We start from the raw sequence: 24,709 nt of genomic DNA on the forward strand, positions 1-24,709 counted from the left end.
GGTTGTTACCTGTGTTCAATATTAGAGAACTGTATTTTCTGCACTACAAGGCGCGGCTAAAAGCGTTCAATCTTCTCAAAACCTGACAGTGTGCTTTATAATCCGATGCTCTTTATATATGGATGAATAATCTGATTTCGTGGACGTAGTACTTAAAATGTTCTGGGTGAAAAGCGCTTGTGACACCTCGATGTAAATAAAGCTGTATTGTATTGCATTGCCTTCTACGGAACTTCCGTAGCCTTCAGTGTAGCACCATCTAGTGGATGCATAACACATCTGTAGCTACTATTGTAGCTTCTATTTTATGCAGCTTCTAATGCTGTGCACCCGATATATCAAAAGTTTTAAAATAGGCCATTCTTTGACGGTGCGCCTTATACTCCGAAGCGCTTTATAGCAGCAGTCCACAACCAGCCGGGCCGCGGACCGGTACCGGACCGTGGGTCATTTGGTACCGGGCCGCACAGAAAAGAATAAATAACTTACATTATTTCCGTTTTATTCAGTTTGGAATCTGAAAGATGTTTTAATTTTGAAAAATTACCAGATTCTCTGTTACCTCCGTCTACAGTATGTCACTCTTGACACAGATTAAAGCCGCGCTTCTCAGTCACGTGATAGGTTACCGCTAAAATGAAACCCAGGAGCTAGCAAAATGAGGAAAAAACAAACGTCTTTGGGAAGGGGAAAAGGCCCAGCCAAGGGATAGGAGAGGAGCCTACGACTTTAAAGACAAAGAAGGCTACATGTAATAGACAGTATCAGGAGTCCTACTTAAAATACGGATTTATCACAATGGGAGATTTCCACGCACCACGCCCACTCTGCATAATATGTGACGATGGTGAGTCGTCGTCTTCATGCACTTTGTATTTGCGCGTATCTTATTTTGAAGGCACTCTTAAACGTTACCATAGCGACCACAGAGTGTTGCGGCCAGATAGGACGTTCCTTGTGTCATGTTTATTATTATGTTTCGAAAATACCACAATTTTCATGCAGGCCATATCATATTATTTTGTTGTATTTATCCGTCACACCTTAAAGGCCGCTCCCTGAAAATATTGTCTGACATTAAACTGGTCCTTGGGGCAAAAAAGCTTGGGAGCCGCTGCAGTATAGTGTGGAAAATACGGTATAATGTATGTGGTGGCTCAAGTTGTTAGAACATGTTGGGGGGTGGGGGGCGGTATGCAGTTTGGGGGTAGTCTATGACTGTAATTTGTTCGCCATTAATCGCAATTTAGGGCATCCGGGAGGAAGCCGGAGTACCTGGAGAGTCTCCCAGTGATTCAACCAACCACAATCATTTCCATTGTTTTTTAGCGGCTATTGCGTGAGGTGCAACATCCATTCACCTTGCAGTTGAAAAAACAAAAAAACAAAAACATAATGCTGACTAAGGAGGAGTGCAATGTATTCAGCGGTAGTCCCTGCCACTTGGCCCTCCATTGTCAGCGGTCACTCGGGAGTACTGAAAGGTTATTCTGTGCTAAACTAGGAAGCCATCAATCACGCCGTGTTTGTTTGGCCGGCAAGCCAGGCCTTGTGATGTGGAGTCTTGTCCCTCTTCCCCCCCCTGTGTTTGGGGCAGAGCCGTCCATCCGTATCAGACTTCAGTGATGCCCTGCCAACTGGAAGGCTAGACTTTGTGCGTGTGCACTGTAACGTGTGTGGGCACACGGGAAGGTGTGCCCGCACAGCACATGGGCGCACGGGATAGCGTAATGCTTTGGCGGTAGTGCATCGCAGCATTTCACCGACATGTCTATCTTGGGCCGTGCTTGATTTCAGGGCTGCTATTTGAAAGGAAGTTGATTGATCCATTGGTTTGAGGATCCAAATTAGAGCGCGGCTGATTCCTCGCTTTTGGGTATATGCCGTATTGGCCCGAATATAAGACGGCCCTGATTATAAGAAGACCCCCACTTTTTCAAGACTCAAGTTTGAAAAAATACTTTTTGAACACCAAATTAATTTTTATACAGAAAATAATTACAGTACATCTGAAACAAATGATTTTAACAATATATTTGAGAGAAAAAGCATGTTATTTTGCCTCATTCCAATCTTAATATCTGAACATTTAAATATGCAAACCAAAGTGTAAATTACATCACAACTTCTCGTCAGCTGCCGGTTAACCTGGCCGATCTTTGACCCACTTTTCTCCAGATTGTCGCTACGTTTCTCCATTTTCTGTTATCTCTTCTATTATTTTTTTCTCTTTTCTTAGCGCTATTTTTTATTTTTCTTCTTCATGCTACCGCTATTTTTATTTTTATTCTTCGTGACAGGGATTCACTTTGGCCTGGGGAGTCAAGTTCATCATTCGCTTCAATGATATCTGGGCCATCTAGCGTTGTGAATGGGTATAATGTCTAGACCCCGAATATAAGACGACCCCCACTTTTTCAGTCTTATTTCAATGCAAAAAACACCGTCTTATATTTGGGCCAATCTGCTTTCTTAGGACTTGATTACAGTCATGCTCGGCGTCATACAGTACGCCAATAAAAAACAAAAAAAACCCCAATAATAATATTATTTGAATTCAGCGGATTGTACGTTCCTCCATTTCATGACGTCATCCTTCTATCGATGACAGAACAATTTTTCCATCGCGTCATACAGTATGCCATAAAAACAAAACAAGAATAAATAAAATAAAAATCTGGTTTACCCGGTTATTGGAATTCTGCGAATGGTACGTTCCTCCATTTCATGACGTCATCCCTCTATTGACAGAACAATTCTTCCGTCTCTTCCCGTCCTCCAATCTCGCATCCCGTTGTGGATTATCTCGGCGTGGCGTCAGATGTTGTTTTAGTTGTGCGCTTTCTTCCCTTCTGTTTGTTCTCCCACTTCATCCTCGCGTCAAGGAGATAAGCAAGGCAACTGTTTATTTGGCGCCACCGCTGTCAGTCATCTCCAAAGCCCGTTTTGAAAGCGAAAGGCCGTGATCTCGCCGCTCGTCGGCAAGGCCCCCAAAGACACAGAAAAAGGCTTTATTGTCAGAGTTCACAGGGATCTAAGTGGGTCATAAACAAATATCAAATAGCGATACAGTGTTCTTTCCCTTCTCCGAGTCGACCGCGGTGATTTAATGCCGTCGAATCACTTCGACTGTGACCTTTATTCGCTCTCATGGGGGTTTAGTGGTTTGCTTTTGCTGTTTCTTTGAGCTTGGTGCTCGAATCAAAGAACGTCAGTTATTGGCAAGGACGTCTACACATTAGCGTCCATCCGCAAGTAAACAGACCGGAGATGGCTTACGGCTTAGCGGTTCGGGCGTGTTGACAAAAGGCACGTCGAGAGCGGAAATACACAATGCCTGTTTTTCTAAACAGACAAGAGTTGATGGAAGAGATTCCACCCACCCCCCCCCCTCCCGAAAAGCCTTTGATGTGTCTCCCGCATTGTTTATGGTAGAGTGATAGAGGTATGTCGGTTCGACTTGTCGCAGTGAGGGTTTGTCTGAAGAGGAAGGTGACAACAAGAGGGCTAACGGTATTCTGTTTTGTTTTTTTGTCTTTTATTTTTTTTTAAACTTGTTTCAGATTGAGAAGCCGGGGTACTTGCGAAGAAGGACCTCGTCTACGGTAAATTGTCCCATATGGCCTACCGTACTGTTTGTGTTTTCTCAATCCTTGTAAAGATTCAATATGACATTTTTCTGACTGTAGATTTTCAAGTCCGGCCTTGTTAGGAGTCACACCTTGCCTGATGACGTGGACCTGCAGCTGCAGAGCAAGGAGGTATGCACCATAAAGTCCAAAATATTGTAAAGGTTGGATTTTCATCAAATCATGTTTTTTCGATGAAAAGGTGTGAACTTTGGGGAGCCATATGGCAATGAGTGCTTCATATGGAGACCTTTTTTGTCACATTTTGGCGTTGTGGCAAAATTGAAGGATTTCTGACTTGGTTCGTTTCAGATATTCAGATTGGATCGTATAGCTTGCGCTTTTATCCGCGACTGTTATGATCATCTTCAGATTGTCCTTGTTAGAAAAGAAACAAACTGAGATTCGAAAAACAAACGCGTAGCGCAATAGTGATCTAAATCCATCAATGTTTCATGAAAGATGATACTGCGAATGCAGATGCACCCATGCTCCAGTAGTGTGCGTGCTTTCTGAGTCTTCCGTCAATCTCTGAACATTAGTTTCTGGGCTGTTTTGCGGGATTGAAGATCATCCTGGTTTCTTGGCTGTGGCCATCTTGGAAATGCCACTTAGCACATCCAACTTCAGTGGTACCTCTACTTATGAAATTAATTGGTTCTGGAAGAAATTTCTAAACTCGACAAATTTGTAATTAGAGATGCATTTTCCATGTAAATGCCCTAATTTTTTCCAAGCCACCCGCCACAATTCAGACATACAGTAAATGTTTCCTAAAGCATAAAAATGCATTTAAAAAAATGTAGGAAATACATTTCACAATGAGATTATTGCACAATAAATGAAAGGTGTGCATAATGTAAAAAACAAAGAATAGCGTAAAGAATAAAAATGATGGTCATCTAACACTTAACTGCATCCCCGTCGTTTTTGGCTCTCATTAGTCCATGTATTCTCTCAGAAGTGGTTTTTGCCTGGCGTTTTGTAAAGAACTGATCCAAGGATGTTTGCTTTTGTCGGCTTTTAACAATCCTTCAAAAATGGCCGCTGGATGCTGCATAGACACATATCTATCTATCTACACAAATAGACAAATACGGTAGAAGTCCCTCTTAGCCAATGGGATGCCAGGATGACGCTCGGTAATCGCCAATGGCAGAGCAGTTATGAGTATGTTGCGTTCAGGAAACTCGGAGCTACAACAAGCAGCCCATACTGTATTAGCTGTCGTATCTTGAAATTTCTTTCGTAACAAAAGGCAAGATCTCCCTGTTAAGACCTTTCATAACTTAAACATTTCGTATGAACAGATGTTCGGAAGTAGTAGTACCACTGTATACCAAAATAAATCTAAAATGAACTCCAAAAGCTCAGGTTTGATCTTAATTGACCAAAATGAAAAACATTCTTGTGTTAGTTTTAACAACGTGTAATTTTAGTTGGGTTTTTTTGTCGGGGGGGGGGGGCGATAACGTTTTTTCGATTTTAGGTTTAGTTATTTATTTACTTATTTATTGTATTAACTCGTACTCAGTGGCTAAAACACAGTGTGGTACTTGGTTGCAACCAGCAGAGGTGCTGTTTATCCATTATCAGACCTTTTTATTGGGGGGGGGGGGGGGGGGCAAAAGGAGCCGAGCTATAGAATGTCAAGTGTAGGGCAAATCACAGTGACATCACTCCCCCCTTAATCCTCCAGGCTTAGCTGGAAATTTTCTCAAGTGTTAAATGTATATGCCGTATGCCATTAAGCTCACAGCGGCTTAATGAACATCAGCTTTTTCACTAAACTGATCCTCATCCATCTGACTGTGCCATCAGCTGCACCGACAAGAATGGTGACTGCTCTTTTCCTTTGGAACAATGAGTGACGGCTCAGAAATCTTCCAGTAAAGCCGCTTTTGCTTTGACTCGCCTAGTATGTCACAACCGTTGGAGGAATTGTGGAAAATGTGTTGCAAAAGTCCTGCCCTGCCTTCAAGTGCTCAGTTCTGGATGTTTCAATCACATTTTTTCTTCGGGCACCCGAGTCCCAGTCCGAGTCTTTGTTTTTAAATATCTGCCTGATCGGCAATGATTGGAAAGATTCAAGGAAAAAGAGCAGTTCCCAGCCCAGCTTCTTGATGGTCTGCACCGTTTGGGCTGCTGCCGTGTGAGGCCTTGCCTTATCATGATGCAAGATGACTCCTTCTGACTGATGACCCCTGCTTTTGTTCTTGATGTCTTTCTTGACCTGCCTAAGCAGTTGACCGTAGTTGGACCGAAGTTTGAAAGTGACAATGAATACAAAAGTGTTGTAGTGTCTGGCTGAGACATTTTTACGCTGGGGGAATATGGAATCTTGTGCACAGATGGGAAAGGTGTGTGACGGTGCTGGGACATTGGGAAAAAAAAAAGGATTAGAAGTACTTATCCCAAAAAATTCACCTTATTTATTGAATGACCCCCGCACATAAAGCAATATGCATGTATTTTATATTGTGTATATTTATATTATATGGACAATTGCCGAAAATTGGAGCCAATTGCTATTTGCAAAACTCTTTAAAAACAAAACTCTAAAGCTCTATATTTTTCCCCTCTTTTTTTTAAGCACTACATTTGATGATACGCATATTGAACATTTCAGTGTGTGTTGTTTTATCATGTCAGTTTTAGTACTGAAACTCTTGGTGGGGTTTTCGGATAAAATTAGCAAATACAGGCACTGTAGCTGTCATGGTCGATTTTTGTAAAGCACAATATTGAACAAGCACTATTTTTTTGGGTCACTCAAGGAATTCAACTCGTATCTAATGGCAGCACTGTTCTCATGGGCGAGAATGAATAGCCCCTGACCACACTGGCTTCTTCACAATGTTTTACCTGCTTGGTCTCCTGTATGTAGTGTTAGACGTTTCATTCATTTCACAAGTCGAACAGTTTATTCTATAATGCATTAAAAAAAAGAAAGAACATTGCACACATGATTGAACGTCGGCCCGCTTCTATCCTGCCATGTATAATGCTTGACGGCGTTTGTGGCACATGGAAGCCTGAACGTGGCCCTGGATCTTCATGCACCCTTGCTGATCATGTAATGGGCCGGGAAATTCAGTGTGGAGATGTTGATTCTGTTTTAAGTCCATTTTCCATAACGTGTCCCATTTTAATATTGCATTTACCATCCTTGTTGTTGCTGTACAATTATATCAGACATCTTTAAAAGAAAAAAAATTTTAATTGAAACAAGTGCTGTCCAAACTAATTGGATCAGATTATTTAATTGCCCGTTGTAGTGTGTTGTCTCAGTCAGAAAAACAATTACCGTATTTTCCGCACTAAAAGCCGCACCTAAAGGCCTTCCATTTTCTTAAAACATTACAGCGCACCTTAAAATTCAGTGCACCTTGTGTTTGGTCATTATGGTAATATTTTGACCCCAAAATGGCTCCTTGCTCGAGACATGCTGACAACGCAGAGTTCAAACTTAAGGCGATCGGTTAGGCAGTTGAACACAGAAATAGAGCAGCGGCAAGAGAGTTCAACGTTTACGAGTTAGTTATAATTTGCTGTTGGTTAAGTGAACTGTGTCGCTGATTTATGAAATAGGTTTTACTGACGTCTGATCGTTCTGTTGGCTTTTCCTTAATCGTAGCTCCATCTAGTGGATGCATTGTAGATTACGTCTCATAACGCGGTGCGCCCAATATATGAAAAAAATTGCAAAATAGGCCATTCATTGAAGGTGCACCTCATAATCCAGTGCACCTTTTAGTGTGGAAAATACGGTACAAGGTGTAAATGCAAGAAAACATCTCTTCACCGATCGCGATAACACAAAACTCACATTGACCAAAGATTGAACAATAGTGTCGCTTTGTTCTCAGCGTTTGGACAAACACAAACAAATGTAAATTGTTGTCAGACAGTGGAAAAGAATGGCGCATCCCGACTATCCTTGAGCATCTGTGTTTGCAAAGGATGCAAGTCACACGGCAGAACATTGTACGTCTCCGACGAGACGAAAGACGAGCGCACAAAAGCAACCTTGAACATTTTGCAGACATTTTGCGAGCGCATCCCCACCCCCACCTCCTCCCCCGAGGGGAAAAAAAGGCCTTGACCCCGCGCCGGTTTCGAGGGCAACCGTTTGCGTCTTTGCCTCAGATTGCCTCCCCCGTACACACGCTTTCTTTCACACACCCCCTCCGCACTCCCATCCGCTCATCCTTTCAAGAGGGAGGTGTCAAAAAAGATGGCATCTTACATCTTGCCAGCTATGACTCTGAAGAAGAGAGGCGGGAAAAAGCAGCACCACCCAGACGGTCTGATTGAAGGCGTCTCTGAAGCCTTAGGTGTACCACGTTCTTCCTCCTCCCTCCTTCACTGACGCCTTTTATAAACAAGTTTTTAACGCCTCTGATCTAGTTTGACAAACTTTCTCAAAAGAGCATTTGAATAAAGGCTGAGAAAGTGACACCTCCACATGTGCCTTTTTTCTTCTTCTTCACGCATCCCATCCATTTTTTTCTGTGTCTGCAGAATCGGCTCTGCGTTTACTCTCCTGCTTTTCAATCATCTCGCTTTTTTTTTACCCCCCTCTCGCACTTGCCCGTCCTTTACGTTTTCCGTTGACGCGCTGACAACTCTCTTGTTGTCCTTTCACTTGCACCCACAAATCTTGATGGATCAACAACAACAAAAAAAGAAGGCAGATGACTAAATCAAACATCCTCAAGGGTAGACTTTTCAGAATGAATTATAGTCTAAGTGCGTGATGAATCAGTGCGGCTCACACCTTTTTTTTTATACTCTTACTCGGTAGATACTTTATCATGCCCTGAGAGGAAATTACTTATTATTCATTAGAGTGGAACCTCTGATGATTTGACAATGCAAGTCCTGTCGAAAATATCCCGTTACAATTCAGACCTTCAAAATAAAAGCACCAGAGATGGGCATTCTGTCCGACGCCCATTTTGGATCACGGAGGACAAGAAGTTTTTTTTTGTTTGTTTGTTTTGTTTTGTATTTAAAGGACGAACTAAGCAAAGACAGAAGTAGGTATTCGTCCGTCCCTTTAAAAATAGTCCCTAACCGGGTTAAGTATGTGGGTGGCAAAATAACAAGGCCAGATTGTAGCCAAATATTTTATTTTCTTGACAGGCTATCAACATCACAACACTAGTTTGTACAACTCACTTAGTCGCCATTACAGAGCTCCTCTCCTCCCCTTTTCATCGGAGCAGTATTTTTTATAGCAACACTGCCCTCTAGTGTACAGTCAGAAAACATAACAAAGTACCTACGGACACCCATTTCACTAATGCTAATTCTAGCCAGTTAAGAAAGATGGCTGTGCTGAATGTCTCTCGGTGCCCGCCCACTAAGATGCTTACGCCCCCCCCCCCCCCCCCTTTGAGGCACGTATTTCTAAAAGTAACATTTTCATTCATATTTTATGATGCCACTGTTGCCACAATTTGTCCAACTGTTGCCGAGCAGAGCGGCAGGCTTGGTAATAAACAGTTGCGGAATCTGCCCTCCCATTTTTTTTTTACACAAAATGCCACAAAGTTGTCAGTGTCAGCCATTTGATAAACAAGGCAAAAAAAAAAACACTCATCAAATGGCTCTCATGTCTCCACTTTTCACCATTTCTGCCACCAAGTGGTAAAATGTTAATATTTATCACCCACAACATACTGAGGACAAGCGTTGTACTGCCAAAAACAAATGGATGATGGATGGTTCCATCACTTTTAAGTCTAGTGTTAGCTACTTGACTTTGCTTGAAGTATTATTTTTGGCAGTTTTCTTTCATAAATCGAGTGGCCAAGCAGCATTCTGTGACACATTTGCACACATACTCCGACTCCCACGCTCAAAGGCATCCCAGTTGTCACCCTGCCCCGGGGATGATGAAGACGCCAGGACCAGACACTGACAAAACATGAGTCGCCACATCAAACTGATGGGCTCCTTTCCTTCTATTAAAGCTTCCCCTTTGTGTTTGGAAGGACAAACACAGTGTGGCGACTCGCAGCTTGAAAAGAGCAGAGAAAATATGTTGCCTTTCAAGAAAGAGCAGATCGTAATTAACCAAATAAAACAACAGAATTAGCACTTGGCGCTCATTAAAGCTTCTTGAAATAACGTGGGAATTGAGGAAGAGCCCAAAAAACAAGCAATTATTTTACGGTTACAGTTACAGTCCGTGGGAACGTGTAGAAGAATAACTTTGAACCATATGCTGCTTCAATAAGTCAAATGCATTGTATTTGATTATTTGGAGGAGCCTGTTCTGCTCAGTTCTTGTCAAAGTGATGAAACTTTTAAGACCTTTTCCAAACTTGACACACCCTAGACAAGAGTGTCACGGGCACACGTGTCAAACTTAAGGCCTGGGGGCCAGATGTGGCCCGCCATATCATTTTAAGTGGCTTGTGAAAGCAAATCAACGATGACAACTTCCATGATACTTGCTAAAATGTGTACCAAAATTTAAAATTTTCATCCGTAACAAATCAGTGACATATTGTAAACATGTTCTTGTTACCAAACCCCTCATTATAGTTACTGAAACAATAGTTTAATAAAAAAATTATTCTTGACTTCTTTGTATAGTTTCAGTCATCACGGCCCTCTAAGGGAAACGGTAATTGTAATGTGGCCCGCGACAAAAAGTCAAGTTTGAAAGATTAAAGATCAAATTTGAAAGACTAAAAAAAAAAAAAAAAAAATCACCAAATACAGTAATCAAATTGACGAAAAAAAAAAATCTGTTCTTGCCGCTCTCGAACGTAGTAGGCGTATCTGCTGAGTCTGCTGAAACCACGCCCCATTCAACTGTCCACTGTCAATCAAATAGCATTTCTACTTAGTCTGCTTAGTCTAGCATATTTTTTATGCCTACACGTTTGAACTGTGAAAATATATCCGATGGGAGCCTCCAGTGCCTTTTCCATGCCGTGACGATGAGGCGCTCTAAAGGGGCCAACCCAGTGCAAAACCCCTGCCCACGCTTTGCATGTTACTCTGTGCCATTTCATAATTGCTCGTGCTCGGGAAATATGTGACTTCTTTCATCATCTTATCATTGTCAATGTGTTGATAAGATATGAAAATATTCATAGAAAATTTGGCCGCTTAACAAACTGATTCTTTTGCTAAGCAACTTGTACAAAAAAAAAAAAAACAAGAATAAGAAAGACCTTTAATCGTCTCACAATGGATAAATTCCCGATTTACACCAGCAATGTTACGAAAGGAAGAAAGTAGAAGAACAAAAAGTATTGGAGCTGCTGTAAAGGCAGCCACTCTCGCGGCGCCATCTTGAAGTCATCATAACATCAAAACAAAAAAGGCCATAGTTTCACCTTTTATTGTCGTTTTTTTTGTTTGCAGGTTGACATGAGAGTGAAAGTGTTGGAGTGCAAGCATCAGGAGGAGAAAGTGAAAATGCAGCAGCGACATGACGCAGATGTTGACAAAGTGAGAAAGCAACATTAAAGGAGAGACCGGAGAATGCATTTTCTTTCACAACCGTAAACAGTTGCCAGCTTTCTTAATAACAAGTCTGTGACGTGCTTTTGTTTAAATACGCAAGAAGAGCACGCAACAGGCACACCCAGGTGGCTTCAATGCAAATTAAATTACAAAACAAGTAATCCTCATTGGTACAGTGCATTTCTTAAAATGTTGCCATAGGACTCACTGAATTAAGCTCAAACCTCTGATCTTTTTCTCAACTGTATTTATAGAGCACTTTAAAACAACCATCGCTGTCTCCAAAGTGCTGTACATGGAGCAAATGTCATATATACAACAATAAAAACAACAAATTACTAACAAAGACAGTAGAAAACACCAAACGGTAAGACTAGGATCAAGTCAGAGTCATACAGAGTCAAATGCCAAAGAATACAAATGACTTTTGAGACGAGTTTTAAAGATGGACAGGGAGGGGGCTTGCCGAATGTTCAGTGGGAGGTCATTCCAAAGACCAGCAACGGAAAAGGCGCGATCCCCTCTGAGCCTCTGCTTAGTTCTTGGTACTTCTAATAATGTCTGGTCCGCAGACCTGAGGCGCCGGGCGGGTGAGCTCAGAGAGGTAAGGTGGCGCGAGGCCATTTAAAGATTTGAAAACAAATAATAGGATCTTAAAAAGAACTCTAAAATGTATCAGGAGCCAGTGAAGGGATGCCGGAGTAGGAGTTATGTGCTCCCTCCTACGAGTACCAGTCAAGAGGGGATTTCAATGGTTGGCCTAATTTTATGATGGTGCACCAACGGGCCAGCTTGAGTCCTCTTGACGTCTACTTCAACTTGGTTCTCTCGGCTCTGATGGCCTCTTATCTCCACTTGGTGGCTAATGAAAAGGAAAGGATTCGCTCCTTTTGCCCCCCTCACCCCCTTCCATTCTGCAAACAATCTTCTCTTCAAAGCGTTGGAGATGGTTTACTTCACACCGGGCGCCCATCAGATAAGCTGCAGAACAAGCACCTGGTATCTGTCACGTCCACGGCATGACTTTCCTTTGCTGCGACAGAAGCTTTTAATAAAACAGAAAAGAAAAAAGGGTGGTAGGGGGGGGGGCGATCTCTCCCAGCTTTAAGATGCCCATTGCTTTGCGCTTGATGAGACGCAATGACAGCTCGCTTCTCCCTCCCGCTCTTTAATTAAACGCAGATGGTGAGTTATGTCCAATTTCATTTCCTCTGAATCTGACTCTGTATTCCATCTAATGGCTTCAAAGAGAAACGATTTAGGGGCGCGCGCTTTGACGAGCCTTATGGAAGGTTTCATTTTAATTAGCACCATTTCAATAATGTATGGGCCGATGAAGGGCTGGACATTGTCCTCCTCCTTGTTTAGGAATGAAAAGAGGCCTAGACTCTGTGTACTGCTCATGACTAAAGGTACCGCATTCAAACATGTGCTGATTATTTTATTTATTCACTTAACTCCAAAACGTGCCATTATTTCAAATTGGCAGTGCAGAAATTTCACACATCTAAATTCGTTAAGATTCAGTTCCTAGTTTGGTCCGTAATGTGCCAGAAAATGGGCAAAAATGTTGCAAATGTTACGATTCGGATTCAACGCAATAACACTCATGATTCAAATGAAGAGTGTATAAAAGAGCATTTGGTTGTTTGGAACGAACGGCACGGTTATCCTGATTTATACTTTAATGACTATTTTTATATGTACACTCGTCATAGTACTGAACTCTATATGTGCAGTTTTACCCGGAACATAAATTCTGTTTCCGGGATTTTGGATCAAGGACTTTTTCTCATTTCCGCTCTATGCAAGATGAGTGCTAGCTCCAACTACCGGTATGCCAAGACTGGACCATGGCTGGGGTATAAAAAGCAATAAGCCCAAAATTGCCACCATAAAAGCCGTCATTTGCCACCTCCCGTGTCCTCTCTCTGTTCTTGTCACTGTGTCATCACATTTCTTGATGGTCGCCGACAAAAAAAACAACAACAACCCCCCCCCAAAAATAAACATTTTCAGTCAGATGCTAGGGGGAAAAAAAATCCTAAATGTGTTATGAACTTTGCTTTGCTTTTCCTTTCATCACACATGTCCATTTTACTCCAAGAACGACCGGATTAGCTGCTAAGTGTGCTGCTGTAGAACACAATGAGGGTTTCAAAAACAAAAACAATACAGTGTCACTGGCTTTGTTAAAAAAAAAAGGGAAAAAAAGCACATTTTCTGCCATTTTAGCCCTAAAAATCTTCTGTGGTCTAATCAAATTTTGTCAGAATTTCCGTTTTTCTTTTTTAAACTGAGAAGAAACCAACCCCCCGTGGTCTAATTCAGGGGTCCCCAACCCCCGGTCCGCGGACCGGTACCGGTCCGCAGGGCATTTGGTGCCGGGCCGTACAGAAAGAACTTGCCTTAATTCCGTTTTATTTCGGAATACGAAAGATGTTTTATTTTGAAAAATTACCGGATTCTCCGTTACATCCGCCTGTGTCACGCTTGACTCGCGTCAAACCACGCTTCTCCGTCACGTGACCGATTACGCTAAAAACAAAACATTGGAGGTCGCAAAATGAGTTAAAAAACTGCTGGAGATCGCAAATGACGGCGGCCTTAAAAGTACGTTCGAGACAACTGGATTAAAGTTATGGCTGAATACTCTGAGATCGCCACAATAGCACTGTTGCTATTTCCGACATCCTACCTGTGTGCGGTGGGGGGTTTCTGCAGCAACGGCGACTAAAACAAAATTACAAAGTAGACTGGACATAAACCACACACTTGAGGTGTCATTGTCTCCTATTACCCCGAGATGGGGCCCTCTAGTTGCAGAAAATCAAGCTCGGGGCTGTGGTGAGTCGTCATTTTCATGCACTTTGAATTTGCATTGTATCGTATTTTGAAGGCATTAAACATTACCATAGCGATCAGTGTTGCAGCCAGATTAGACGCTCCTTGTGTTTATTCTTATATTTCGAAAACACCACAGTTTTCATGCAGCTCATACCATATTATGTTGTTGTATTAATCCGCCACATCTTAAATGCCAGTCCCTGAAAATATTGTCTGACATAAACCGGTCCGTGGGGCAAAAAAGGTTGGGGACCCCTGGTCTAATTGACTAATTGTACCCAGATGGCAGCATCATGTACAGGCAGTTAGCATGTCACACCTCAGCACAGGTGCTGTGTTCAGGGGCCATTTCCCTCATTTACATGCAGCATCCACAGGAATTACCAGGCATATGGAACATCATACAGACGGCAATCAAACCCCCTGAGCGCCTCCTGAATCTTAATCCTTCCTTGATTTGCGGTAAAACCGTTCCCATGCAAGCGTGGCTGTTGCCTAGGACATACACCAAGGCCCATACGGGCATCTTTGATTGGCTTTGGTGCACAACTGACTTAAAAAAAAAAAAAAATCCCTTTGGAATCAACCAGGAAAAAGTCCAGCGTCTGTAGTTCTTTAGAACAAGTTAAATTGGATTTTTCCAAAATAAAGGCCTGAATGAATTCACCTCGAAAAATGACATGAAAACCTTTAATTATCCGAAGAGGTCATAACAATGCCACATTTTCGTCTAAAGCCAGACAATTATGCTTGCAGGCATATATTCTTTATCATCTCTGAAGGACTCGCCTCCGCTACAGCTGTTGCTGTATCTCTCCTAATGCTTTTGGCCATATGGTATAGATTAACATTTGTCCCTGTTGTTTAAGAATGATTGATGGCATCATTTGCACTGAATATTTTCCACCTGCTTAGATCCTGCACCAAAGGAATGTGGAGATTGACGAGCTGAAGAGTCGTTATCGGGCCCAGCAGAAGGAATCTGAGGAGATGATCCACAAACTGGAGTGGAAAGGTGACGGGGCGGGGGGCATCACAGGATGGCGGGGTTAACCGCAAGGATGTTTATGGCAATGTCGTAGAACACTCAAGGTGAAAATGATACGATTCCTTGTGATGCGCTGGTGCACGTTGACGTTGTCCAGCTGTGATGCTCAATCCGAAATGTAATCCTGGAGTATGTTTTCATGCTTGGCGTCAAATTGTTCACTTCTTCTTTACTGAAGTCCCTTCAAGCCTCTATTGGAATGGAAAGAAAAGCACCACCAGCCAGTTATTGACCTCGATTCACCACTGCTTTAGCGGGCATGTAGGAGGACATTGTGTTTGTGTGTGTCCATGTCTTGCATACCCTGAGGCTCATCCTGACTACTTCTTGTTTGTTTGTTTTTTGTTTGTTTTTTTTACCCCTCCCCGGCTGTGCGCTCGCCCGCAGTTCAAAGTGTACTGAAGGAATCCCAGGTCATCTGCGAGAGCAAAGACAAGCAGATTGCCGAGCTGAAGAAGATGACAGTTCAGAGCGTCGACTGCTTGAAAAATGAGTGGGAGAAGAAGGTGAAGTTTAGGCGCTTGGATGTTCTGCTTCAGCCAAAGGCAAAAAAAAAAAGAAAGGAAAAAAAAGGCGTGCAATTGCATAAGACTCGTGATGAACATCACTGCAAGTTGATATTCCGTTTTTAGTTGAAGCATGATATCTCAAACTTTTTGCGTGCAGTGTTAGTGTGCGTGGTGTCATACAACAAATAGAATAATTCAACGTGTCCTTGTTGCGATGTTGCCCCCACCACCAACACCACCAACCAGCTGCTTGCGGCAGTGGCCGATGTGGAGAAGGAGAAGTTTGAATTGCAGAAGCAGCACACCGACAACATCCAGGAACTGCTGGAGAGCACCAAGATGAGGCTGGCTAAGATGGAGGCCGAATATAACACTCGCTCACAATCCACTGTGAGTACACGATCGCGTGCGCCTGTGCCTTTAGATGCCGACACCTCTCAAGCGTCAGCAAGCACATCGGCTTACATTGCTTAAAGCCGCCGCGTGCGTTCCACACAATACTTCACGTCTAATTGGCGACACGGCTAACAACAGTTTCTGCTTTACATGGTTGCAAAGGTGATAAAGAAGCGCCTTGCCGTTGTGCAATCACATCGTAAGAAGCTTACAGTATTAAAATGCTTTGCGTGAGCGGATGTTATTTTTCGCCATTCCAGAACAATGCAGACAGTAACGTGACAGGTTTCTATTTGTGGAGTGGAAAACAATCTGCTGCTTTATGCCGGTTGACTTCTGTGTTGTTTTAATTTCAAAATGCATTTTTCCCGTAGGAAGGCATGTCAAGTAAATTCTTTTGAACAGGCTCAAGCTGGCAGTACCTTGAAACCTTTTATTAACCGTATAGGGAGTGTCATATGTGACATGCTAACGTTCTTAAAGACCCTGTAAAGTAAATTCAGAGAAATAAAATACATTATTCATGTTGGGAGGTAATTGCTGTAAAAGAACAGACTGAGAACTATTTAGTGCTCCGTTGGGGAGGTGTAAATGTTTGACACCGATTTAGGTTTCCTGATTTTTGGCTAAAACAAGGTCCGGGAACCCACTTGACCGTCCGGCATGAGTCATCTCCGCCTCACAAAATAAGAATTTAAGCACCCTCATTGTATCAGCTGTGCGTGATACACAATTAGCTATTTAGTGGGCACTTCAGAGTAGTGCTGTCAAGAGATTTAAAAAATGTTAGATTAATTAATTATGATATGTAATTAATTGATCTAATTAATCTGTTAATCTCATTTAAAAATAGCTTGGAAGCCCCTGATTTTCATTTTAAATTCATTACATTATTGAGGCAGATCAAAAGATTGACATCACAAAAAAGTGACATTATAAAGTGGTTTATTGTTTTTAAACAGACTTGAACAGAAGCAGTCCGAGCCATTTACTTTCTGCTGTATTTGAGACTAGTCCCAAGTCTTACCTGCAACCTTTAGTTTTGACCACCAGGGGGAATAGCACTGTTTTGTTTTTGGTAAATCTCCAAAAAAATTACAAAATAAAAATAAAATGGAACATCAGGTCCATAAAAAGTGCTTAGGTTAACATATCAAAAACAGTAAGAATACTTTTCTGAGCAATACAAGTACTGAACACTGAACTTGCTTCGGATAATAAAAAATAAATAAAACACCCTTAAATCACAGTGCTGTAAATTAGCACTTCAGAAATAAAACTGTTCATCATTACAAAATAGTGTTGAAATAAACACAAATCACTTCTAGAGGCCACAGAGGACACAGCAGCTATGCTTGACTTCGCCTCGTATGCGGGGTGTTCTCTTCGAGTTTAGTTTGCCTTTGCTATGGCTCGCTTTCGGTGCTAATGTTAGCTGTGGCTGCACTCGCGACTGGGTGCTTTGCATTGATGTGGTAGGCTAAACTTGAGCTGCTTCGGTGGTAAGCAAACTCCTTCTTACAAATTCGGCACAACACTCTACCTTTACCAATAGTGCCGTCGGGGCATTTTTGGAATGTATATTATTCATTCATTGGGCCGAGAACGCTCACATGCCCTCCATTTTCACCTCTCCTCTCTTCAACACTGTTTACCTGGCCTGCCCAACTCCAATGGGAGCCAATCAGCATATGCTAAACGAGCCCAAACATAATGACAACCAATCAATGTCCGCTTCAGGCTGTAACTGACCATTGTTTCCTCACCCTCAACAACTCGAACACAGGATGCCAACACATAAAAATGGCACAAAAGGCAGGCCACCTACAGAAACAATAAAGTTAGAGATTAAAATTTAGATTAAAGCGATTAAAAAACAACACGCTAAATATGACTGCAGTTAATTATCCGCAATTAACGCGATAATTTGACACCTCTTCTTAAGAGTGCCTTGTTGTCTGCCGTCAGTGTGCGCAGGTCACAGAGAAAAGGTGGAAGAGAAAGGTAAAACCAACAATTTCATAGTGGGATGTGACAGCCAAGCATGTGAACCGGGGCTTCTGACTGGTTTTGAAGTGCCGTGTTGTCACAGTGTTGACCTGTTGGGATATAGTCCAGCCATCAGAGTAAGATGTGTCGGTATAGCAACGATGCTAGATGAAGTTTTCCAGATCATGGAACTGATACTTCATTGACAATTCAGCGCAGACGACACTTTGAAGCCTCATTTTACGTAGTTGGCAATTATTATTATTTTGATCATTGAAATTTGGCAGAGTTCATTAACACAAACCGTTCCCACTGTATCTAAAATGTGTTGGTGCCTATCAGTGATCCAATAAAGTGCATCATCTAGGCAAGAGTGAAACCTCATATCTGTGGCCCTTATTCATGCACACCCTTTCGCAAAGTCTCGCTGTCTTTGATCGCGTTGAACGTGTTTAAAATGGTGGTTTATAGCAAGCCGGATCATGAGCAGCACTTTTTAATGTGGCTAATCACCACCGTGAGCCACAAATAGCATTGTTGTCAGTGTCGTCATTCCTTCGTGCCGCACGCATAATGCATACGCGCATATTGCTGCGGCCGTCTGTCAGCAAGCTCACATTTGAAAGGCATCAAACAGCGGACAGTGTGGGGCCACTGGTAAGGCTCCTCTTTTAATAATTAAGGACAGACAAGACCTCTCAGGATGAAAAGAGTCCTCTGTCGTGATATATTAGCTGCTCGGCTACACGCACAAACGCGCCTCGTGTAAGATGTTCAAAGTGAACTTTATCTCATAGAACCTCATGGACTGGATTTGGCATTTTGGCCAAATAACAGTGCAAAGTCCTACTCCGACGTGCGGATGTCGGTTTGATGTATGACTGTTGTCCACAAAGGCTTTTGAGTAAGTGGACAACAACAACATGCAGTAGAATGATGTAGGCTACTGTACTGTGTTGGAGTTTGACCTCCACCATCCGTACCGCTTCTGATTATGGACACACAAGGTCATACCGATACGCATATGAATGTTATCGTTCCACACAGCACTGCAGACACAGTGACTGAGGAGGTACTTGGATATGAAAGCGCAGCCGTTATCGTTTGAGGTGTGTCTCTTGGTAATCTTCCATATGCAGCGTCTGAATGATGTGCCATCAAGACGTCATCCGTTTTGTCGACTGAATAAGGAAACTTGGTTATACAAAACTTTCAGAAATAAAATAAGGTGTCATTGGTAGAAAACCCGCGATTCATAGGAGAGAGACAATCTTTGTTTGGATTCCTTCATTACAGCTAGCTAACTGCTAATAGCAGTTAGCCAGCTAAACAGCATTCGGTCTGGAGAGACTATAAGAGAATTCTTGGTCCAAAGGTATTTGTTTAACTTTACAACAGAGAGAAGTAAGAAAAATGGGTTTTGGCTGGTTTTTGTTGTTGTTGTTATTGTTTGTTTGTTTTTTACTTTGGATTGTTTTTGGATGGGAGTATTTGAATGTCCTTATCGCTTATGTTGTATGAAAAAAAAACTAGCAAATAGGTCGGGCCCTAGTAAAAATTCATTCAAAAACAATTGCTGAAAAAAAAGCAATATATAGTCTTTAAAAATGCTTGAACCCCTTATCACTTACTTTTAAATACAACCTACATCAATCTACAGTACACACCGGCCAAAGCCTCTCAGAAGACTAACGCTGGCTATCATCAATTTGCCGTAGGTCATTTTCCTCACATGACATTTTTTTTTCTTTCTTTGGGGATCTTCAAAGGCTTCACTTTTGAGTCTTTAAAGGGAAGAAGGAGTCATAGCGTGGCTTAGGGAGCCTGTAGTTTGCACCTAGTAATTCACATGGGGAACACCTTATTAAGGGATGTAATTTTGCTCCCATTGAGAGTGTCCAGGTGGAGCAGGCAGCCTGAGCTGGGGCAGGTGCTTCTTCTCATCTCCTGCCAAAAGTGTCAGCACGTTGCAACACTACACAGGCCCCTTTCTTGTCACTTTTCTTAGCACGCTGCACAGCTTACACAAAAGATGGAGTTCCAGACACCGCTACCCCAATTCAAAAGGTGAATCTCTTAAGTTTTAAAAATTCCTTTATTCGTGTCATTGAAACATTGCAGAAAATTTCATTCTGATTTATGTATGTGTTTAACTCATTCAGTACCAGCCAATTCTGGACCAAGTCTCAAAAGATGTTTAAAAACGTCTTTGGGAGTAAATGAGTTAATGAGTCTGTTCGTGAAAGAAATGAACTTTTCTGCCATCTTCCAATGTAAGTTTCACTTTTTGAAATGAGCTATTGAAATAAACACAATATTTATGTACTGTAGGTGCAAAACCTTTGCAATTTATGAGTGGGTGTGATGTGACTGCTGTAGTAAATTAAAAAAAAATCTCAAAAAATATGACTTAATACAGAAAGTTTTGTTTTCATGAGATGTCCTTAAACCTTTTGTGCACTCTGCAACCTGATAACATATAAAGATGTCCACTGTAGTAACCGCTGTCCCTGAAAGGGTTAAACTACCTAGTCTTCAGAAAATTCTGTTTAAAAGTCAAGTGTGCATCCAAGCAAAGATTGGAAACGCAAGATTTCATGTATGTCACTGATGCAGTGTTGATGGATGTCTTCAACTTTGGCCCCACAACTAGTCCCAAAAATAGTGCCCCACCACCCCCAACCGAGGAAGGCCGCTATTTTAAATGATGGTATAAGTATAACTTGAAGTCATGGTTCCAAAGCGCAAAGACACGATACTTCACAAACTGCTCTAGTTGAGTTTTCTCTTTTTCTTTTACAGTAGGGGGGGCGGGGGGGGGGGGGGGAGTCTTCTGAGACACTTTCACACGATAAGATCTTTCCCATGCTGCCTGCTGCAGTGCTGCCTCGACCTTTGGCACAGTTTGTGTAGTGAAGATGTTTTTTTCTTTTGATGACTCACATATCTTGGAAGAAAATCAGTGCATGAGGAGTTTATTTGAAGTCGACCTCACCACAAGTTCAGACTTGCTCTTAAACAGCTAGTGAGCATGAGCTGACAGACTTTCTCGAATATACATCAAATGGATCTTGCGCGCATTATGAAACTTTCCTCGACATGTGTGTGGCCTGTAGGTGCAAATGGTGCGTGAGCTGGAACGGCAAGTGAAAGAGCAGTGTGCCCAAGTGGAGAAGAGCAAGGCGTCACTTCAGAAGGCAATGCAGGAGAAGGCCCAGCTGGAGATCCACCTTGCGGCCGCCAGTGCTGAACTGCAGGAGGCCAACAGAAGGTCTGGAAATGTTGGCCACAAGAGTTTGCGTAAAATGACATGGAAGGATTTCAATAACTACTATATGATATGTGCGTAAAAAGAGGTTGACCCCCCCCCCCCCCCCCAAATAACAAGAAGTACCAGAGAGGCAACAAACAGTGGTTAGCAGGTCCACCTCACAGTTGAGTCCTAGGTTTCAATCTTGGTACTTGGCCCTCCTGTGGTGTTTTTTCTGGCTTCCTCCAACTTGCCCAAAATATCAGCATTAGTTTCATTGAAGACCCTTAATCAGGGGCGTCATGTGTATGTATGTATATGTGTGTGTATATACATACAGGTGTATATATATCTGTAAGGGGCACGTCCGAGTATGAGTCGCACCTTCACTGAATGGCCTATTTTAAAACGGTTTTCATGTAGAGGGTGCACCGCAGTATAAGGCGCATAGAATAGAAGCTACAACAGTGGCTGCGGTTGCGTTATGAATCCACTAGATGGAGCTATGCCAGAGGAATACAATACAATACAGCTTAAGACAGAGCTTTCGACTATTCCAGGGCTGAATGTTGGTTCCCAGCACGTCCGTGATTTTCATTGATATGAAATGACATGCATTATTAGCATCCCTAAGCTTTCCTACTGCGCGTGCAACCCCACTTTCCAGATTGGCGGTCCTTCAGACAGAGAAGGACGAGCAGCGCATTTTGTTTGAGGAGACCTTGCAGAAGTTCCAAGCCAAACACAAGGCCGACGTTAACCATTTACATCAGGAGCACGCGCTGTCTGTAGCTAAGGTAACGCCGCAGCAATTACATCATTTATGCCATTAAATCCCGGCAGCAATACCTGAGTTAGGACCCCACCCACATTTCCTCAATGAAATGAAATAAAAATAGATATGTTCAGGTGTGAGCATGCTCAAATTGTTTTCTCTCTTGCAGGCCTCCGAGGTGATGGAGGATTTTGAGAAAACTATTGCTCAGCTCAAACAGCAGCTTCTGGTCAGTGAACATCAGCGACAGACACAAGTTAGGGCAAGGAGAAGCAACGCACGAGTACATTTGGGATTGATTATGTGTCACACTCTTCCATGCCTCCCTCCAGGATCAGGTTTTGAAATTCCAGAAGGAAAAAGAAGAATTACAGATCATCCTTGACAAAAAGGTGCGTTGTGCCACCATGTATGAAAACTCATCCAGCCAACTCCGACTTGAACAAACCTGGGGGGAAAAAACAAAAACATTTTCCTCTATTGGAGAGTAAAGTCTGGAGTCACCTTTTCCTCTTTTTTTTTTGTTTCAACTCAACTCACAACTCAACTGTATTGAGAGCAAAACAAATATTGGAGAAACAACATGACAGCGCTAGTGTGTCCAATTACACACAAGAACGGCCTTGAATGCACACATGAGGCCTTCCGTGAATGGGAAATTTCTTCCATTTTTATTTTGTCGTAATGAAGATGGTTTGCGTGGGGGAATGTGTCATTTTGGCCTGTTGCACCTCATCGCAGGCTGCACTGTTCCTAACATAACGAAATGCTCTTCAAAGCACTCATAAAGTGGCCTTTGTTAATGAGCTGAGCTGGACCAGACCTTTTCGCTTAAGATCAGGTTTAAAGACTGGACTGCACCTGGGTCATCTTCAAAGTACTGTGTGTGTGTGTGTGTGTGTGTGTGTGTGTCTGTGTGTGTGTGTGTGTGTGTGTGTGTGTGTGTGTGTGTGTGTGTGCGCGCGCGCGCGTGTGGCAACCCTCCCATTGGCCAATACACCTGCAAGAACTTAGCAGACCCCCGCACACTTAATTCAAGCGGAACTTAAATGAACGTTCTGGAGATGAAAGCCAGTCATGTCTTATTGATGATTTTTTTTTCCCCAATATAGTCAAGGCCACATGCTAACAACCTCCGCGCAGTCTGTCGTGTATTTCCACAGCGGTCAGAGGAGCAATACCACGTGGACATGAAAAAGGCCTCCATGTGGCGGCCATATAGTTGCGCAGTCAGAGGCCCTGACGGACTACTTTTGATGGCACACGACCATACGCGCAAGGTCACGTGCGTTTCCTTCCTCTTGACTTTTGCTCTCTTCTCAGGTGCTGGCACTGCACAATGAGGCGGAGAAAGAGAGGACACAGGCCAAGAAGCAGATTACCAAACTTGAGGATGCACTCAGGTACGCAGAAATAAAATTTGGGTGTATGGATATCCCACTTAACCATTTTATGCATAACATGATAAGCTGTCCACTGTAGTAACCGCTGTCCCTGAAAGGGTTAAAGCAGGGGTGCCCATTACGTCGATCGCGATCGACCGATAGATCACGGACTGGTCTTAAGTCGATCGCAAGGGTTGTCGAGGAGAAAAAAAAACCAAACAATCATTAGTGTGTCTGTGCATGTTAGTAATATATTTTTTGTGTTAATGTACACTGCACCCTAATCGTCCTATCAGTCTCATTTTCACAAAAAGTATGAGAAAAATAAAATAATATAAAGCAGGTAAATCTTTAACCTACGGTGGCGCGTGACCTGAGTCACCGGAAGTTGTTAGTGCTTAGCACTCTGCAATTGCAGCTTGTGAACAGAGCTTTTGTGCAATATGTTTTATCATTAAAATTATAATAACAATTATATATTTTAGAGCAGGGGTGTCAAACTCATTTTTGTCACATTGTGGTTACGGTTTCCCTTGGAGGGCTGTTATGAATTTTGGGAAACCATATAAACGTTTCATCACACCTCCACATATGACAAACAGCGCGCAAAAAAATGATAGATAACAAGTTTTAAAAACAGAAGTCAAGAATAATGACTGTTATTGTGGATTACATATGACAATTTGAAATTTTGGTTCAGACTTTAGCAAGCATCATGGAACTTGGCATGCTTGATTTGCTTTTGCGGGCCACATAAATTGATGTGGGGGGCCAGATCTGGCCCCCGGGCCTTGACTTTGACACCCGTGTTTTAGAGGGAAGCACTCTAAAACGGTACGTGTGAGCTACGATAGTTAATAGGCTGCAAAAGTGCGTCACTTGCCTCCGTGTCAGGCTGTTCCTCATCATGGCGTGCGTGTGTATGCGCGTGCACGGTAACGGGTCAATAGCGAGAGGTTGGTTGATCGAAAAGTCGATCTTCGGTCCAAAAAGTTTGGGCACCCCTGGGTTAAAATGTGGTCATCGTACTTCAAAACTTGTAGCGGGACGTACAGTATGTCATCATACCTTGCAAGATGCTGCCGTGAAGGTTCGCAGTGGAGTTAAATCAGTAACTCTGTTTATGAGAGATGGTGTCTATGAAGTGAAGCTGCAAAGTTAGGCTGCTGCTCCTTTTCAGTAGGGAAAAAAAATGCCTTTTAAATGGATTCGAGCATCTATAACAGGAGAGCCTCTATTTGGGATAGTACAGTATCAGGTTTGGCTTAATATGTAAACGTCCATCACAATTGAGCCTTTGGTTTTTATTTATTTATTTATTTTTGGGGCTGAATCCATTCTTTAATCGGGGGAGAACAATCGCTACGAATTCGGATTGGTAGTTAGCAAG

At 42.5% G+C, this 24,709-nt stretch overlaps 1 protein-coding gene across 1 annotated transcript in view; it reads left to right on the forward strand.

Moving 5' to 3' along the window:
* Positions 1 to 24,709, forward strand: part of cep112 (centrosomal protein 112) — a 132,753-nt gene that overhangs the window by 12,892 nt on the left and 95,152 nt on the right. Inside the window, exons 6-16 of the mRNA XM_086132518.1 lie at positions 3,564 to 3,605; positions 3,690 to 3,761; positions 11,019 to 11,105; positions 14,883 to 14,982; positions 15,403 to 15,521; positions 15,771 to 15,914; positions 21,026 to 21,180; positions 21,827 to 21,956; positions 22,104 to 22,163; positions 22,267 to 22,326; positions 23,258 to 23,337. Coding sequence (XP_085988644.1) covers positions 3,564 to 3,605; positions 3,690 to 3,761; positions 11,019 to 11,105; positions 14,883 to 14,982; positions 15,403 to 15,521; positions 15,771 to 15,914; positions 21,026 to 21,180; positions 21,827 to 21,956; positions 22,104 to 22,163; positions 22,267 to 22,326; positions 23,258 to 23,337 — 1,049 coding nt within the window. The remainder of the gene's footprint in view (positions 1 to 3,563; positions 3,606 to 3,689; positions 3,762 to 11,018; positions 11,106 to 14,882; positions 14,983 to 15,402; positions 15,522 to 15,770; positions 15,915 to 21,025; positions 21,181 to 21,826; positions 21,957 to 22,103; positions 22,164 to 22,266; positions 22,327 to 23,257; positions 23,338 to 24,709) is intronic.

The sequence above is a fragment of the Hippocampus guttulatus genome, chromosome 16 (genome assembly GCF_054856545.1).
Source record: "Hippocampus guttulatus isolate MCC_2025c chromosome 16, RoL_Hgut_1.0, whole genome shotgun sequence".
NCBI classification, from domain to species: domain Eukaryota; kingdom Metazoa; phylum Chordata; class Actinopteri; order Syngnathiformes; family Syngnathidae; genus Hippocampus; species Hippocampus guttulatus.